Genomic DNA, 20,976 nt, shown 5'->3' on the forward strand with positions numbered 1-20,976 from the left:
TTAATTAAATAATTATTGTATGAATAATTGAAAATTTATTTAAATTAAAAAAGAATAAAAATCAGAAAAGTAAACAAAATGGGGTAATAGAAAATAATATTGATATTTTATCTTATCTATAAAAAAAGTAAAATTATAAAAATTTTTAACTGTACTAAAAAAAAATTAAGTTATTAAAAAAAACTCAGAACTGGACAACTAATGTGTATATTTTCCATGGTAATAACCGTTTTACAATAAATATTATTACAATATATAAACATAAATCTTAATATTTCATCCATTAACATGTTTATAATATTTGCACAATTGTGCTGATTTTAAGATAAGACTATTTACACATTTCAATATTAAGTTCTTTAAAATCAAGAAACAATTAAAAATGCCCTATGAATGAAATTTTTTTAAATTTTCAAAAAATAATAAATATAATTACAATTATAATTATTATTTTTTAATTAAAAAAAGAAAAAATTCACAATTTCACATTATAAACTTCTTCGTTTTTGACCTTTTTTCTATACATATTTTTTTTATTACTAGTTTGAATTTGACTTAAGAGGCTATAATATCGAATTGAATTCTAATTTGCTTGAAAGATATATATATATATAATGAAAAAATTAAGTCAAAGTAGAATTCAATTTTTTGTCATGTTTTTAATATTATATATTACGAATAATTATTATGAACAATTCCAGTTTTCCTCCCATAGGCCTTGAGCGATTTTATAATTTTATTATGGAAAGGAGAACAATTAAAATATTTGCGGCCTTTTTTTTCAAAAAAAAGTGAATTGACAATAATATTAATTCAGTACAAAGCTGATATAATATTCTACTTAATTAATTTTGCGAAGAATATAATTTTTGATGATTGTGCATCGCAATTGCACTTTTACAGAATGATTTTCTTTTGTTCGTTATTTATCATTTCTTCCTTTACATTATTCGAAAATATTCAGTTCAAGTTTCATTTAAGAGGATAAAAATGTTAGAGAAATATTTTCAAGCAAATTTTTTTTCAAATATTATTATATTGAATAAAATTTAAAATTGGAAAAAATTATTTAATTATTATTATTATCATTATAATGTGTTTGTCTGTTTATTAAATATTTAGAGGGAAGAATATATACGTATATAAACAAATTTTGCTTTATTGTCCGCGGAATTTAAAATTTCTTTTGAAATATGATTTACTATTTTTTTTTTTTGTTATATTATATATATTTACAGGAAATTGCTACAAAAGCGAAGCTTTTCCTATTAGGCCAAATTGTAAAAATTCTCTTCCTATAAAGAAAAAAAGAAGTTTCTTTTATAAGGAATATTTTTTTAAAAAAGATTTTTTTAAAATTGTTTCGAAACAATTTTCTGAAGGGAATTCCTTTTTTAAAATTACAATTTCACAAATTTTTTTAAATTTTATTCTTTTGCAATTCTTCTTCCTCTTAATAAACAGAATAAAAAAATGATTTTCCAAAAAAATCTGGCAGTTAAGAATATTTTAAAAATGACTTGGATAAAAATTTTGAAATACGACGAAAGCTATGTCGAAAAATAAAATTTTTGAAATTATTCTTTGTTATCTATTCAAAAATATCATATTACTTTATCATCACTTTCGTCAGGAGTAAAAAAATTAAAATTATTGATATATATTATATATTACATAAATATAACCATATACATATATAATATATATTGAACAATATTTGAAGCAAAATGTAATATAATATTTGAATCCTATTCGCAGGTTTCATTAAAATAGTATCATCTTTGATAATAAAATTGTAATAAATTATTACAATTTTAGGATTATGTTTTATATTAACAATTGACAACAACAATTCGCTTTTTGCGATCATTACTGTTATCTCGATACGTTTCTATATTTAAGATTTCTAAATACTACTTATTTTTTTTTTTTTAACGATGACACTTATTTAAAAGACCACCTTCGCTTGATACTTTTTTAAGGCTACAACAATACTTTTCCTTCACAAATAATAGAAAAAATTATCAATTGAAATGTTTCTCTTTAAATTTTTATGTAATTAGAAAAACTTAAATAAAATAATAAAGATAAAATTAATAGTAATAAATACTGTAATAAATTGAATCTCACAGTTCAAGAAGCTTTATGAAATAGAAAAATGTGCTCCGAGTAAGTGAATTTACACAATATTTTCAAATAAAAAAAAAGTCATATATCAAATTTATGAATGTAAGTTTAAATTGGTTTTTTAATTCTTAAACAAATTATTCGTTGTCGTATAAACTTTTGGTACACTTAGCTCTATTCCCAACAAATATGTTATCAACATTTTTTTTTAATTCTTCAATCATACGTCAAGTAGTTTAACTTTTACGCAGTCTTTGACGAAAATAACTGATAAAAAATTGAAAAAATTAAAAAAAAACGCTATAAATTTTTATCAAAAGTTCTAAGAAAGTTTACATTTCATAAATAACATCAAATTAAATTTATTTACATTACAACTTTTTATTTACTAAATAAATAAAACAGTAGCAAATTATTAAAATTTTAATTAAAAAAAAATTAATTAAATTAAAATTAAAAAAGAAATACTTAAATTTAAATGAAAAAGTTTTTAAAAATCTTTTCACTTTTTTTTTTGCAATATTTTCATTCAAAGACTTGTTATGTAAACAGCTTTGAATATTAAAAGAAAAATTCTTTTATATTAATTTAGATAAAGATGTTTTCTCCGTTTTGGTCTATATAGTATCAACTTTTTCGCAGAAATATTATTTTGGCACGTCAACTATATTCTATTCTTTTTATAGAATTTTCTTTTCTTTTTTTCTAACACAACGTCGTATTTCGAAGCTCATTTTTGAGCCGATACCAATGAACACACGTTACAGAGAAATTTTTTGCTGACTTTATGACGCAAATCGCGGATATAATATTTAGCAACAGTTTCAAAATTATCAACGACAACCTTGCATAGATGTTGTCAGTACATAATAAATCTATCATCAAAATCGATCTCTCTTTTAAAACGCCATCATGCAAAAAATTATCGACTAAAACGAAATATTTACACAGAGAATCTATTCACAGAACAAATTTCAACAATTTTCATTAAATAATATTATAAATTGAACGTCATTTAAAATACGAAGCCAAAAAAATTTCATATTATCAAACAAGTTGTAATTCGCGAAATTAATCGATGGAAAAAAAATTTACTGAAACAAAAAAAGATTCTCGAATTTAACAAGAAAATATTTCGTTGCAGCTTCTTTCAATTTCCCGGTCGAAATTTTCCGGGTGTTTTGAAATTTTTAGTTATAGGTGTACTTAATTATTTAGAAATCAACCATCTGACCTTAGATAATGATTCTCATTGAGAACGTGTGAGAAATGATGAGTTTGAAATTCGAGCAACCGGGAAGCACGCACACACACCGAACGTCCTTTTTTCATCTTTTTTTTTTTTTTCAAAAAAATTATGGTCCTTAGGGCGACGTTGTCGAGTTTTCTTGAACCGATGAATCATGATTCAAAGAATTCATCAGAGCCTCATTCTCTTTTCGTACTGTAACAAATATTAAAACAAATATTAAAAGAAGAAATTGTTTCCAAGGAATATTCTCTGATCTAGAACCATTACACATACAATGCAAAACACTTTCTTATTACTAACTTTATAATTTATAAAAAAAAATAATAATTAATCGAATATCAATTTATAAATAAATTTATAAAATATTGAAAATAAATTTATGAATAAATTTATCATTTTTATTATATGTATTTTAATATATATCTATATGATAAATGTTATGTACATGAGATGAAAGTGTAACGAAAAAAAAGATTTTTTTCTAGAAAGGAGAAATCTTGAGATTTTTTTTTTTTAATCGAAATTTCTTGACCTATGACATCGATTCATATCCGTCTTCTTCTTCTTATTCTCAAGATTTCATTTGAAAATCGATCATTTAAAAACAAATTTCCGGATTTGAAATGTTTGCGAAAAAAAAGGTACAGAAAAACCTTTTGACAAATTGGATTTCAGAAAAGAAGAAAACTTTCCAACTTTCACGGAGAAAATGAAACTCAATAAGAAATCTGCTGAAAAATAGAGCACAAGAATAGCTATATAGAATTATAAATGATTCTGATCGAAGAGATTTGTAAAATTAAAATAGAAATCGAATATAACAAAAAAATTGAAAAATGACATTTTTTTATCTATTTATTTATATATTTTATTGATAATAATCAATAAATTATATAAACAGAGAAAAATATTTGGCTTTGACAACAAAAAATTTAATTGATCAATCAAACTAGCTTCAATAAAAATTTTTGTTTGCCTCAACTAAAAAAAAAATCAAATGTTTTTGGTGAAAAAATAAAATAATAAATTTTAAATGACATAACATAAAAATGAAAGAAACTCTTCGTTAATATTATTGAATCTAATTGTGAATATTAATCGATAAAATTGTTTATTTCTAGAATTTTAAAAAATGATGGAAAAAATTACTTTCGTGATCTCGAAGTTTGTTTAATTCTTTAGGTGCCAAGGGAGGTATGTAGAAAGAACTATGGGTCAATGTGACCACAACTGCAAGGACGGATGCAATGAGTAAAAACATAAATGTTGCAACAACAATCATGGCAATCCTTCGATGCCTTCTGGCTTGTTGAATTTCCTCAGGTGTTTTTAATTCAATTGGCGGTACTTTGATTTCATCTCTGCTAGGACGCACTGAATCTCGTCTATGTGCCGAACTGGCTCTTCGTCCATTACCTCTTTTGCAGACACTCGCTCTTCTTCCATTGCCTGCGCAATGTTATGTTTCTTGATTTTTTTGGTTTTCTTAATTATTTTTTTTTAAAAACATTTATTGTATTTACAAGAAAAGTGCAAACTATTGTGAAATATTTAGTTTACAAAAGCTTTCAAAAATTCTGAAGATTAAAATTGTACCGAAGATTTTTTTTTTGGAGAAAGATCAATTTTCTATTCTGGTGTTTCAATAATTATTTAATTATCATTAATAATAATTAATTAAATTAAATTTTTTTCAATTAATGAGAAATAAAAAAAAACTCTCGACTCTTTGTTCAAAGTGTAAAAAAGATTCACAAGAAACTTAGAAAATTCTTTCATATTTGTGTGGGGGAAAAAAAAAACTTTTGAACGACTTTTAATGAAAAAATAAATGTCTAAGAAACCTTATAAGAAAGTTAATAATAATTTCTTGGGAAAACTTTTCACATCTTCAATTAAATGTATCTATATCACAATTTAGTGAAACTTATAAAAACTTAAAATAAAACTTGGAAAATAAAAATAAAATATTTGTAAAAAAATTATGAAAATTTAAAAATCCTTCTCGAAAATATTATCTCATCATTAGTTCTAATCTTCGAAAATTTTGAAATAATTATTATTCTGTCGCTTTATCATCATTACACGCAAATATTCGCTTTGTAATAATGAAAATAATTCTCTTCATCCCGCAGCTTTTTAAAATGAATTTTTCCCCTACCTAATGGTGTGACTCTGCTATTAGCTCTTGCCCTTGAGTGACTGGAAGAATGAACACTACATCTTCGACTCGGCAGAATATGAGCGTCCGAGCCTTGTCTGGACGCTCTTCTTGGTCTCTCGGATTGCGAGCAAATAGACATTGCTCGACGAAAATCTTCATCAGGACTAATTGGATAAAGACTATAACAATTCGGGTGATGTTGAAATTCTGATGAAGTATCAATGAAACGTTCCGCTGACATTTCATCAATACAAAAAGCAATTCTATCTTCCCATGAATTTGAATGACGTCTGCCAAAATCTCTTTGGCTCATAATTTTTCCTTTTTATTTAATTCTCTTCTTATTTAAAAATTTCATTCATCAGGGGAAAATTTGATAAATGAAATATTTATGAACATATTTTTTATTTGTGACGAGCACAAAATATGAATATATCAGGAGTACGAAGATAAATTGTTCGTTCGTTTTTAGAATAAATTCTTCATTTCTTGGTTCATTGTCAATTCAACAATAATACCAGCAAACATGATACTCTTGTTTATGGTTAATAATGACATCGATGTTAGCTGACTCCTTTCACAATATGGATACTTCGTTAACTTCTCCCTTGTCACTGCAAGTTCATTATATTCTCCTCGAAAAAGAGACCTAGATTACGCTATTGATCGTTTCCCAATGAGGCTTTTATCAAATCTCCATCTTCGAGAGAACTTTCTGGCTCTGTCTTTGATGATACTGAAAATTTATTTGAAATATTTGATATTATTATTGATTTGATTAATTGGCATTAATTAACATTTATTTAATCGCACAATACTGACATTCACTTTTTTATTTATTATTATTTCTTTTAAATTGAAGATTGAATTTAAACTAGGTATTAAGAATTATTTCATCAATTTTCATTATTCCATTTATATATTTTTTTTAATCGTAAATATATAAAGTGTCTTGAATTTCCTATAAATTGGAATTGAAAAAAATTTTGACACTTTATATAATTATTATTAAAAGAAAAAAACGAATAACAATTAAATTGCGAAAGAGATAGAGAAAGAGATTGCCAAGTAGATGCGAAATTTTTGAAAGAAGAACGAGAAATAGAGAAGACACGAACACCAGAAAGGAGACGAAAAGAGAAAATGATAAATTAGCTCAGATTTATTTAATAATTGAATATTTTTGTTGTTAATAAATATAATTTTCCCTTATTTAAAAGAAATTTAAAGAGCTAAATTTAACTTAGCATTAATTTATTTATTTTATTATTCTTTTAATTAAAATCAAAATTAATTTCGAAAATAAGATAAAAGTTCCTCGTAAAACCTTTTTAACAAAAAAATCTTGATTTTATTTTATAGCCGTGGTAAATACTTCCTCTGGTGTGACATTTAAATTTAGATTCATGTGTTATATTTTCCGACATGTATATATATATAGCGTATATAAAGCGGAAGAGAAAAGGAAAAGTCATTTAAATGAACCGTTTGGTATATTTTTAAAAATTTCAAATAGTTCTGAATAATGTTATTTAAAAGTTTTTCTATATTGAATAAAAAATTTTTAAAAAAGTTTTCATTTTCTCGATCGAGTAGAGAATATTAATTAAATTTCACTATTGTATCAGATCAAAAATTTAAAAAAAAACTATTTTTCCAATAGAGATGCAGAAGTCAATTAAAAAAAAACACCGAGAAAAATAATATTCAAATAATAATTTTAAATATTACGTCTATTAAATTTACAAATTACATAAATTCGAAAAAAAATATTTGTTCACCTCAGAATTCACTTACAATTAGAAAATTCTCTAAAAAATTCAACAACTCAAAAATTTCCAAAAAGAATTTTTTATCAACCTTCGTGACCAGTTCAGTTCTATTTTTAAATACTTTATCAAATTTTATTTTATTTTTTACTTCTTTCTCTTTTAAACCTTTTTTTTCTCCTTATTTACTTTTTTCTTTAATCATTTTTTTTTCTTTATTTCTTCCTTATTTTGTAATTTATTTTCCTTTTGTAATTTGTTCCACTATATAGGTTGAAGTTTTCTCTCATCACACTTTTTTCAATAAAAAAAAAGATCTAAGAAAAAGAAAAATATATTTTACATAATAATTATAAATTGATTATAAATCGTTAAACATATAAAAGGGCCTATTATGAGTATCGAATAAAAATTATGTTTTTAAAGAAGTAATCTGTCTGTGAAATGTTGGGAATTTAAAAATTATTAAGCTTCAAATTCAAAAGGCTTCGGGACAGTGTTTTTGAAAATTCTATTTTAAATTTAGAAAAAAACAAAATTGTTTAACTGAAAAGATAAACATTTTTTTAATATAAAACTACCTGCAACGATATGGAATAAGGTACCCTTGAGTTTATTGCGATTATTTTTAGAAATATGGGTTCTAGCAGGCCACCGATCCGCTTTTTACAACTGGTTGCACAGTATTCTGACATTGCGACCTAACAAATATTTCCCATGTGTGAAATTTCATTTCCATATATTGATAAATTTATTTAACAAAATAATTGACGAATTCCTTCTTTTTTGTCTTTATGTCTCTGTGAAAAACAATAATTCTAATTATTAACATTTTCATTAAATTCAAATTCAACAATAACAATTATTAAAAATTATTATTACTATTAATTTCAATGTAAAATAATATATTTAATTTAAAATTATAATAACGAAATTATTAATTAATTTTTTAAATTACTTTAAAGGATTATTAATTTTTAGATTAGATTATTAAATTGTCGGAAATTTGATTGTAAACATAATTTGCATAAATATCGATAACTGTTTTATTATTATTAGTATTTAGTGAAATCCTATCAAAACCAATTTGCATGATAACATTTAAATACACGCACGTTGATATGAACAGTAAATTTTATTTATCACTGACAGAAATTCGCTCTAAAATCGAGAAAATGTATTATGATATTTTCAAATAAAAATTATATTATACTTTCTAAATATTTCATTTCTTTTTTTTTATATTACTTTTCAAAAATAATTTTTATTGTTTATTTTCCAAAAACAAATAAATAGTAGAAAAAAAACTATTTTTCTGAGGATGAACATTATACTTTACAGTCTAATTAGGAAGCAAATATCTTCCCTTTAACTACTCGCGCAGAGTACTACTCTTTATGATTACAAATTATGATCACATTCAACAAACTGTTAGTAAAGTTCAAATTACTATTTTAATGGGACATTTCAAATCCAATGAGCTCCAAATATAATAGAATTTTTTTTATATTTAAAATTTTTCATTAAAATTGACAGAAAAGTGTTACATATACAATTGTATACGTAATATATTAATTAAATAAAGTATTTTAATTTATAAAATTTTAATTCACTGCATTTTAATTAATAACATATTAATTAAAATAACAAGACATAAAATCGAGTTTCAAATGTGGGAAATAAAATCTCTAATTAAATGTGACATTAATTATATAAATTCAAATTAATGATGAGTCGTTGAATTTAGTGTTTAGTAAAAAAAATTGAGGCAAAAATAGATTATTCTTTCAAACAAAAGTGATATATATATATATATATATATACTCTTAACATTCAAACTCAGTTATAAATTATTTTCGCCTCTAAAAATTGCTCTTCATAATTTCTTTTAATTTAAATATACGATTTTAAGGATAATTTAATAGAATTTTTTAATGAATTTTTTCAGGTGTAAAATTAATATTTTACTAATATAAATAAATCAAATTTTCCATTTCAAATAAATATTGATATTTTAAAACAATTTTCACACGAGTTATATTTAAACTTTTTTTTTCCAAATATTTCACTTCATATATGAAAGCTATCAGCAAAAAAGCTTTTCTCACGGGGCGCAATAAACCGTATGGATGTTTAAAATCCGGAAATGAGCTGCTAAGTACCTCTTGGCAAAGCCCTTCGATTGGGTATTAAAAATGATAAATATATAGCGAGACAAAAAAATATTAGCATTATTTTTGACAAATTTCAAATTTTAATCTTTCGTCTTTGTAATTAAAAAAAAAATCGCGTGTTCCATAAAATAGTTTTAAAAGCCGAAATTTAAATCAAAAGATTTTAGTTGGCTCAGTGACTTGTGGTTTAATAATCCACAAGAGTGCTCTAGTCAGCAGGTAATTAAAGGCCCCTGTAAATTAATAATTTCAGCATTGTTTGTTACGCGAAATGTATGGAAATAATAAAAACTGTTTCTACAATTCCAGTACTTTTATCGTAAAAATAAATCTGATTTTTTTTTATTTTTATACAATAAAACGAAGGCAATGAAATATTTTTGATTAAAAAAAAGAGATAGATAAAATTTTAATTCTAGGATTAGTAACAGAAAAACAAAAAAACTTTTTTAAAATTGTAAAATAACAAAATACGATTATCATTGATTTTATTCAATTATTTTTCACAACAGTTGTAAAAAGAAAGATTATACGGGATTTTATCAGACGATTTATCGAGTTTTACGAGAGCTTTTCTAAAAGTATATAACAACAGTAAAACCGTTTTTCTTTTCATGACAAATCGAATCGAATCGAAGAAGATTTAATGGACCATCCTCACATTTTGAATGCACACAGTAACATAATATTATGGACAAGAATATGGATTTCAGATGATACAAAAATGGACCAATACATTTTTAAAAGCAACTTCCGAGAGTTTATGTGTTTGTACATTGTACATACATATATATATATACAATGCATCGAATATATAGATTGAATGAATTTCGTTTCGGAACAACCATCCAGATTTACGATCCGCGGGGCTTTATTCTCCAATATACAATTCGCGTGGAAAACTGCAACGAATGAATCTTATAATTTCACTATATTCACTTACCTATTCGATTTGCAATTTAATTTTCAACTAAGGGAATTGAAATTTTCCTTTCTTACGTAAAAAAAGATACAAATTTTTCATAAACTACAATAATAATTTATAAACTAAAATATAATTTGTAAACTGAAAAATATTTACAAACTAAAAATATTTATAAACAGAAAATAATTTTTTTGAAAAAATTAAATGAGAGAATTTTATAATAGAAAAATTAAAAAATAAAAAATTATTTATAAAAATAAAAATATCAAAAATATTTCTAAACTAAAAATTTTCAAATATTTACAAACTATAAATGTCTATAAACGGTAAATATTTATTTTAAAAAAAGCGCTCTAAATATTTATGAAAGCAGAATATAATAATTCTATATAGGGATGTTAAAATTTGGAAAATTTCTTATAAAAACAAAAAAATTTTGGAAAATTTTGGAACCATTCCAACATGCTTTAACATCAAGAGCTACTTAAACTCAAGACAATTGGAAACTTTCAAGAACGAAAGGTATAATAAATATTGTATATAGGTATGTTCTAATTTTCGCAAGACGGAATAAAAACTGAAGCTTTCAACTTTTATAGCAAAATATTCATTTAAAAAAAAGCTTAATATATAACTAATCGCTGTATAAAAAACTATTCAAATCAATAGAAAAAAATTCCCACACCCAAAAAAAAAAGAAAAAGCGAGCGGTGAATAAAATTGGCAAAACAATGCTATTTTTTTTTCTTTTTTAATGAAAAAAAAAAAGAAAGAAAACTTGTCTAGCAATTTGGACAAACAAAATTAACATATCTTCCGCGAAAAAAACTTTCTTTAAAGAAAATGAGTTTTCAAACTTGCTTTTGTCTTGGCCCTGTCTCATGTATATATGAAAGATTCTCAACTTTATACTCTTCTCTCGTCCCAAAAATAGGTTTTAAAGCTTTCACGTATACAGAAAGTAGCTTACTCAATAATTTTTATTCTCTTTTTTTTCTCGCGCGCGCTTCTCAAATTTTTTTTTCTTTTTCTTCAAACGAATGAAAAATAATAAATAAACGAGATTGAGAGAAAATAAATAAACAAATTAAATTTTTGCAAAGAGAGGTTTTCCGAGAACAAAACACTTTTTTTTTTTTGATTTATTATTTCGCGTAAAATGAGTTTGGGGATAATATATTGTCATTTGCTAGACAGTTTCATGAATTTCGTGTGCATATAGCCAGTGTGATTTTATCTCTGAATTCATTTATATATAGGGGATCATAAATATCAAAATTCAATTAACTCTTTGTACTTTAAAAAGTTTTGTACCATTATTTTTTTCATTTTCAAAAAGCAAAAAATATGTGCTAATTCTCAAGGATCATCGACAGTCTAAAAACGGGTCAGAGAACATTCTACTTATCAAAAATCAATGTACAAGTACTATTCTCTCTTCAACTCTTCTCTATTTTTTTCTCATTTCTACTATTTCACCATTTATATTTACTTTATCATTTTTTTTTTCACTATTGACTTTTTTTTCAATTTTTAATAGCTTGAATTGATTTTTAATAAATGTTATATTGTCAACAGTTACTAACAAATAATTCATTAATTTTTTTATTTCTCATTTTTTGCTTTCATTTTTCCTTTAAATGAAATTGCAATTCATTTAAAAATCCACTTAAAAAGGGAATGTAAATATTAACGTTGATTTGAAAGTCAATGTAAACCTTAATTTAAAAGTTCATTTTAAAAGAATCTTCAAGTAAATTGCAAACTGCATTGTGAAGTAAATTGTAAACGATTTTTCGAGTAAATATTAAAAGGAATTTTTAGTCAAAAGTCTAAAAATCTAAAAAAACCTAACAATAAATATTAAAATTAAATTGAAGATAAAAATAAATTATTAAAATATTTTAATTTAACTATAAAATTATTTTCAAGTTAAGTAGTAAACAAAATTTTGAAAGCAAATTTAAAAAAAGTTTGACATTCAATTTTCAAATAAATCTACGAAAATATACGATAATAAATTCTAAATTCAATATTTTACTTGAACGAAAATGTACATGCCAATAAAAATCGATGAGGAATGAGCTATTACGATTTCTGATCGAATTTCTCAGTTTATACTCATTGCACACCTGAATTACTCTAATCTACTCGCGAATTATAAAAAACAAAAATAATAATAGCAATAATAATGATTAAATTTAAATAATTCAAGAATATTAAAATAAATTTAATATCTCTCTCCCAATTTTTTCGCAATAAAAAGCGATTCTCTAAAAGCAAAAAGTCAATTAAAAAAATTTTTTCTTGAAATAGCCGACAATTTTATTTATAAATTCCACAGTGCACGATTTATTTATTTTTAAATATTTTAAAGCACAAAGAGATGGAAAAAAATTCCTCAACTGAAATTACAAATTCTTTATCGACTTTTCTGGTTCGTCTTTGGAGTCTTTCAACCGGCGTGAGAACTTCTTGTCTCAAGTAGTTCGCGGCTTCTTACAGTTGCATATATACATATACATATATGCGACTACAAAAAACTTAATCCGGTATAATAAAGGAAAAAGAAAAGAAAAAAAGAAGTTTTACCACGGAAATCTACCGAATGACTGAAGACTCACAATCGTGCGCCTTTAATTTAGAGGCACCACAGAAACGCCCTCGACCTCGCATCAACATGCTATATACTATATATATGCTCACACGTATGTGCAGAAAATACAAAGTCCAAAACTGTAATATACAGGTGTATACAACACCCTGAGAGGGCAAACCCCGAGATGGTGTGTTACGTGTAATTGGCTAAGAAAAAAAAAAAAAAAAGAAAAGTATATGTGCCGAGGTGAGAGGAGTTTCTAAAAGGCTCCGACTTTTTTTTTCCTAGTTTTAAGTAAAAGCCACGAAAGGTTGACAGTTCGGGTCAAATCGATTGTCTCAAAGCCCCAAAAAAAATAGCAAAATATAGAGGGAAAAAAATAGTACACCTCGAGAAACGCAAAATTGTTTTATAAAATTCTAGAAAAAAATTATAATTTCAAACCCCTACCGTATATTCTTCAAATTGCAATTGTAAATAATAAATAATTATACAATTCATATTAATAATTAACAATTAATTACAAAATTAATTTCAAAGGTTTCGAAAACAAAACAGAATATTGGTATTTTTTTTATTTGATCAAATTTGCAAAAAAAAATAAGATAGAGGTATAAAGAATTTTTTTATGGTCACAGCCATTTAGGTATATGGAAACTTTGATCCTATTACACTAAAGGCTTTTCATCTATATATATATGCATATATATAGTTGAAAATGTAAATTTTGTATATATATCTATATGTATACACTGATACAGGAATGATAGAGGAAAGTCGATTTAGTACGACCTGAATTTTTCATGAGTAGATAGTATACCAAGTTTTTTAATTATGTAAACGTCTCCCGAGACTTGCCCTAATTTTCAAAAAAAAAACATTCCGAACAAATTTTTGCTAACCGAAATAATAAATGCATTCCTTAGATTGTCGAAAAAAAAGAAATTCTGCAAAAAGCTCAAAAATGAAATCTAGAAAGGCGCAAAAGCTTATACGAGGAAAAGAAGCAGAAGAATATTAAATTTATAATTTTGAAAATAATTTCCTTTTTTTTTTCATTAACTCACCCATTTCATCAATAATCGGTCCCATTCGAAGTGTAATTCCCACCAGTAGCAATGACATGGCAAGCAAAAGGCAGGCTGTAGCAACGATGGTCATTCGAGCTCTTGGCGGCAATTCATCGGGATCTGTTTCTATCACAATTTCCGGTTCAATTTTCTTTATACGTCGTTTCCGTTTTTTACGTGGACGATGAAATTTTTCTATTGGTTTATTCACTTTTTCCGGATTACTCAATGTTTCATTGTCATCTAATTCATCTTCGAGATTGAGCGCCAAAAAATCATCATCTTCGTCATAGTCAAGTTTCCTGAAAAAATTTTTACAAAACACAAAAATCAATAACAGAACAAAAAAAAAAGGGGGAATTAAAAAATGATAATTTATTGAATTTTAAAATCTCAACTTTTTATTATTCTTTACATTTTCCAAAAGAAGTTTTATATCTTGGCCACTTTCCAACGTGAATGATTTTTCATTTAAATTCACTGTGCACACCTTTCAAAAAATGAAACGACACAAATTTTAATCTGACAGCCATTTAAAATTTAAGTCACGCTATAACTTTTTATCACCAAAAGGTACATTTCGAAATTTTTGAAATAACAGTTTTTCAAATTAATTTCCTCTCTTTGCAATTTCAATTTCATCTTTAATTTCCATTTTATTATTTTGTTGAAACATTTAACTTTTTTTTAAAATCAGTAACTCAAAATTAAAAATCAAAATTAAATTATTTATTTTAGGAAAACTGTGTTGAAATTAATTTTAATATATATGAAAACTAAAATTGAAAAAAAATTTTCCGAAAGCAGAAAGTCAAACAAACATATTATATAAAGTCAAATAAATTGAACTAAGTTTTAATAGATTTCTCATTAAGACAAAATCAAAAGTAACTAATCAGCGAGAAATTCCCTTAAGTGTGATTCAGCGATGTCGATATTAATTTAAATTAGTATCTCTCAATTGAATTCAGTTATATAGTCTCCATTAATATCCCAAAGTTCTAATCCAATATTATAAGTTTCAAACACACTAATTATGGATAATTAACTCCCAAATAATTTTGCTGAGACTGTAAAATTATTTCTAAAATTTATAATATTAATTCACCGCAAAATGTAACTATAATTCAAAAACAAAATAACAACTAAAATATATAATTATAATACTAATAAATAAAATCATAAAAACAATAATTTATCATCATTCAAAAATCATTGTTAAAATATTGAGAAAAAAACGATAAAAATACGATACGAGATGACAAAAAAAGTGATAAATTACAAGTTTTGAAATCTTCTTCGTAAATTAACGCCTCGCAAAGGTAATAAATCTCACCTATATTGAATACCATTTATCACAAGTTTTCACTTCAATAAAAAAAAATATATCCATTTAATTGCGACAAATTTATAAAACGTTTAATTTATAATTAATAATATTATTAATAATTTAACCCAATTTTCCTTTCAATTGAATTCTTTAAATATTTTAAAGTATTTTAATGACTCATTAAACAAAATTAAAAATTAATATTACAGTTTGTTTTGAAAATTAAACATCGTTAATTTTGTATTTAATAATTAAATTTATCAAATAAATTTTTAGTTAATTAGGTCATTAATAATATCATCATATATATTTATAATATTAATATTTAAAGTCAGCAACCTATATGGAGCTTTAAAAACTAAAAGTATAATCTTTCACTTCAAAAATTCAACAAAATATCGTACATTTCGTGCAAAGCATTGCTCTCGAGTAATTTAAAAACGCAAGAGCTTTTCATCTTGAAATAAATTTCCAGTCGAAATTCTTATTTTCTGTATGCGACTTGAATATATTTTTTCCAGTCAACTTAAAATTTTATTAGAAAAAAAATTTATAAAACCTTTGAAAATTAAAATTTTCAACAACAATCTTTTTAAGCGAGAAATCTTTAATTCAAAATTTTTATTATTTATATAGATAATATTTTCAACTTTTGGAAAATCTACTTTAATTATTTACACATACGTTTTCGTAACTTGAATTATTTATAATATAACATATATTTTATTTACATTATAGTCAGAAAAAGATCGGGATAAAAGAATATCGGAAACGGATATATACATACATATCAGATATTGTCGGCTTTTAGAAAAAGGAATGAGAGGAAAACAAACAGTTTATTGTCAACATCTCTCGAGGAAATTGACTTATATAATCAATATCTTTTGAAACTAAATTTTTGAAAATATTTTCTAAAAAATATATTATTTTACTTTTAGTTTATTATTATTTATTTTAATTTTGATTTTAATTTAATTCATACGTTTACGAGAATTTTTTATGTACCACAATATTACATAAAGTAAACGACCTAGGCATAGCTTTAAGAGAGAAAAAGGGAGACATGTACTTCATAGATAAAGTTTGCCAATAAAAATGGATTTTTCACAGTAAACAACTTAATTCAATGTATAAAAAATTTTTCTAAGTATTTAAATTATCGTACTCTATATCACACTTTTATTCATAAAAAAATAATGAATTGAATAAAAATGCTAAAAAAAAATTCGATTCAATTTAAATAAATTTATTCCAATTGGATTTGAATTATATAATAGATTTCTCGTTTAAAAGGATTAGTTATTGATTTTTAATCTTTTTGAAACAAAAATATTACAATTATTTTTGTTTAAAGGAAGTATTTTCAATTGTAAAAATAATCAATGATATTTATTTCAAATATTTTGCTAATTTCAAGTGATTTATATTTTTTAAAATAGTAATTTTAAATAAAAATAGATAATTAAATTATCGTTTCTCAATTAAATTTTTCTGTAAATGAAAAAATTGAGAGAGTGGAAAAAAAATGATGATTCTTTAATTAGGTCAAGGAGAGGGAATATAATAGAAAATTTAATAAACAAGCTTTTGTCATTTTGCACAACTTGTTATAGAAAACATTCCCTCGGAATAATCTCTAGTATAGTTTCTAGTTTGGAAAGTTTGTTCATGCATATAGGTATTTTCATTTACATATATATAACTGACACTTACAGCTGTGCTTCGTTTTGGGAAGTGTAGCAGGCACTTTGGTGCAACCTCGGATACTCGCATATATCGCTGAACGCCTCTCTCGATCTTATCAAATTTATCAGCCCTAAATCCTGATCACCATCAATGCCAAGATGCTCAAATGGCGTATCAAGTCCCAATGGTAAATCCAAAATATCCTCCTCAAGTACATAAGAACTTTTGGAATATTTCCTCTTTTTACTTGGACTTCGTGGACATTCTGATGCTCTTCTTTTTCCTTTATCTGCAAAATAATTATTTTGAAAATTTTACAAAAAAACATATTCTAAAAATAAAAACTCTATGAAAAAAAAAATCATATATTTAATTAAAGATTAAATTTTTCAAATTGATAAGATTTCATGCGAATTTTATTTTCCATTTACAAATCTCATGAATAATTTTTCCCGAAAAAATTCATGAACGCTGGCTGATTTTTTATAATACCTTTAATTCCGGTCGGTGCACTCAAATACGTACATACATATATATAGGCAAAGATGTGAAAATAACCGAAAAGAAACTTGAAATATTCTCAATTTCTCAAGCTATATATACAGACACACTAGGTAGGACTTTAAACTTTCAGTTTTCCAGCATGAACCAAAACTCGGATTCGCTCCACTTTAGGCAGCGATAATCCCTGAAACTCGCTCCTCGAGAGCGACTATAAGCTTCGAATTTTCAATGCCTCTATTCAAGCAACGAAAGAAAAAACTGAAAAACCCTACAGTGAGAATTTAACAATATTATTCGAAGACGATTTTTTCTTTTTTGAGTAAAAAAAAAGTTTTTTTTATTTTGAATAAAATTTTGAAATTTAATCAATAACAATAAAAAAAATAAGCACTCACCAGAACGATGTCCTTGCTGAAGCAGTCTTGGATTTTCGATGAATTCACCGCAGGGAGCAGATCCATGACGTCGATGTCGTTCACGTTTTTTCTTCTCATATCGACGACCGTGCCGATGATGTTCTCGATGATCTTCTTCCTCTTCTAGTTCTTCTTCTTCTTGATGATAATTCTGATGTCTCTGATGGTGATCGTGACAATCTCCATGATCACAATGATGGTGATGATGATGATCTCCGTGATAACGATGATCGGGATGACAATGATGATGATGATGGTGATGATGATTCTGTGATGAAGAGACAGTCGATGAGGAGGTCAATCTTGGCCGTCTTGGACTCGCTGGAGCACTACCGAAACGTCTTGTAATTATTGACGAAGACGAGGCTTTTATTGCTTCAACTTTTGTCTCAACCAATGCCGCCAATAGGGCATCAATACTTGACACTTCAACCCCACAGGACGCATCTTCCGTCGAGACCGCTTTGTCCGCGACATCGGAACTCGACGGCATCACCGTCATCTCATTCAACTATCCTTTCTTATAATTAATAATTTTTTGTGCGTCAACTTCTCGATTCTTCATTCCCTTCACAATTCAAATTTCTCAGCCTCATTAATAATTTTCTTCTTTTTCAATTTCTTCAATTATTATTCTTCTAAAACCTGATATATTGTGAGCAACTACGATTCATCTAAATATATGGATTTTGATCTTATATGATAATCTAAGAATATATTTATAATTATTTAAAATTGACTTTAACTGATTGAGATTTTTTTTATCTTGGGTTGATTTTCAAATAGGATTTTATTTTTTTTTTTTTTTTGCCTCCTTGTTTCAAAAGAGACGAACAAACACTCAAGAAGAACTTTTATCTCACTGGAAAGCGCGCCAGCGTTTTTAGTTCGTACGCGCGTTTTTTCAGCGCCACGAAGGCAAAGGTAAACGGTCGTGAACTTGAGCACTTTTTTTTTTGTCTCCAACACATTGTTGACCGACCAACTTCGAACTTGTGGAATTTTGCAAAAAAATTAGGTTCAGAATACATTTCTTCATTAGTCGAGTTCTTTAGATCTCCATCCTCTTTTTTTGTGATTCTTCAATAATAAATTTTCATCTTCTGTTGACAATTCTGTAATTAATCGAAAAATTCATTAAAATCGTGTTTTTTTTCCTTTTGCTAATTACATTAAATTACTATTATTTCTTCTCTATTTGTAAAAATTTTTTTTTCGGAAGTTAACTGCTAAAATTAAATTAATGAAAAATTTATCTGAATAAATTAATTTATGACTTGCAAAATTCATAAAGTTTTATTAGCGAATCCATTAATTTCGCGGTCTCGAGTTAGAAACTGAAACCCATCCGTTGTTAAAATTCAAGCCGAGATGAATATTTTAATAAAGAAATAGAGAGATCTCTCTCTCTCTCTCGAGATTCAGGTGTAATTAGAAGTTATTATTGATTTCCATTAATGTACCATTTCGAATTGTCATTAATATTCAAGTCAAAGTTACTTTATTTTTAACCTCTCACCTTTTCCTTTTCCAATTATATGAATCCGCTATAAATAATTTCACTTGGTTCACAGCTGATAAATCGTCTCTTTGTGGAATCTCACTATTTATTAATTTCACTCGCAGCATCCCTTATCCTTTATACCATCTATAGACAAAGAGAGAGAGAGTAAAAAAAAAAAAAAAAAATTCTTGATATTTCTTTTTAACCAAATGATGATGATGAAAATGTCAGGCACTTGACATCTCCTGGAGTAGAGCATCAGGGTTGTTGCTCATTGTTTGACTCATCCTCTTTCTCACTCTCCTGGCAAAATAGAGCGCGCGCACTGAGCGGGAAATAAGAAACAAGTGAGTTGGAGATATGTATATACATATATAGTGAACGTGAAGCTGGAAAAAAGAAACAAATGTATTAAAAATTGTGTAAATAAAATTAATATTAGAAAAAATTGAATCCTACCTTGCAGGAGGTGTTGAATGTATATTTTATTTAATGAAAACCCGTTTGATGAACAAGTGGTACGAGTAGCTCTCGGGTCAGTCGCCGGAATACTGGGAAGTAGTAGCCGTGGCCAGACACCAGGCTGAATACGCAAGCCGGGTAACGGGGGTAGTAGGATGGATTCCAACCCCTTCTCTCTGATTTTCCAGTCTTCTCCTCCACCAACCCCTATTCCACCTGTGCGAGGTTTATTCTCTCTCACTCTATTTAACGTGGGTGTTCCTTTTCTCCCTTCTCTCTCTCTCTCGATTCTCTATCCAGCTCTCGTTCTAAAGGATAAGGTAACATCGTTTTCTCTCCATGGAATTTCCCCTTCATTTCAATCTTCTCTACCACCTCTTCCTTGTTGAAATCGAGTCGGGGAAGTATAAGCTGCTGATGGTTATATGAGAAAGGAAGGAAGGAAGGAAGGAGAGTGAGAAGAGGACGAATCCACCCCAAATGGCTCAGTCTGATGTTGCGAGGGATTATTGTAAAGAGAATGAAAGATACCGAGAAACAAGTGCCATGTACCAAGAGCATAAATCTCTTTTACATGTTTTAGTAAACCACCTTTCCTTTCACACATTTTCTTTATATAGTATTTTCCATTATTATAATAGAAAATTTCATAATTACTCTTTTACTCATCGAAAGTAATCCTGAATTTATAATTTTTTTCTATCATACAAAATTAAATTTAATATTAATTATACAAATAATAATTAAAAGTATTATTAATATTCCAAAACATAAATTCAATTTTCAATAATTAAATTCATTAATATTGGAAATTTTTGGTTACTCGCCTCTTTCAAAATGCAAATGTATTTGTGAATGAGAAAAACTGGAGCACTTTTTTCTCCAAGTAGTTAGAAGTATATCTTTTTCATGCTTCTTGAACAATGAAAGCGAAAGAAACATTTGCGTACGCCAACAACTCCACATAAATTACATCTTAAAAGCTCTTCTT

General features: G+C 26.0%; 1 protein-coding gene across 2 annotated transcripts; it reads right to left on the minus strand.

Annotated features, from left to right (window-relative positions):
• Positions 1 to 194: 194 nt before the first annotated feature.
• LOC127278360 (histone-lysine N-methyltransferase set1-like) lies at positions 195 to 20,684 on the minus strand. 2 transcript variants are annotated; one of them, XM_051300066.1, is made up of 7 exons: positions 19,983 to 20,684; positions 19,539 to 19,912; positions 17,999 to 19,134; positions 17,127 to 17,388; positions 14,078 to 14,382; positions 4,529 to 4,828; positions 195 to 3,571 (listed from the first exon to the last, which is right to left on the minus strand). In XM_051300066.1, the coding sequence occupies exons 3-7, from the start codon at positions 18,519 to 18,521 to the stop codon at positions 3,492 to 3,494; spliced, it is 1,470 nt and encodes a 489-aa protein (XP_051156023.1). In that variant the 5' UTR covers positions 18,522 to 19,134; positions 19,539 to 19,912; positions 19,983 to 20,684; the 3' UTR covers positions 195 to 3,491. The 2 variants fall into 2 exon arrangements, with proteins under 2 accessions (XP_051156023.1, XP_051156018.1); XM_051300061.1 differs by lacking the exon at positions 4,529 to 4,828 and having other exon boundaries at positions 197 to 3,571; positions 19,983 to 20,677.
• Positions 20,685 to 20,976: the final 292 nt, after the last annotated feature.

The sequence above is a fragment of the Leptopilina boulardi genome, unplaced genomic scaffold, assembly GCF_019393585.1.
Source record: "Leptopilina boulardi isolate dan_hultmark-lab unplaced genomic scaffold, ZJU_Lbou_2.1 LbouV2_112, whole genome shotgun sequence".
NCBI classification, from domain to species: domain Eukaryota; kingdom Metazoa; phylum Arthropoda; class Insecta; order Hymenoptera; family Figitidae; genus Leptopilina; species Leptopilina boulardi.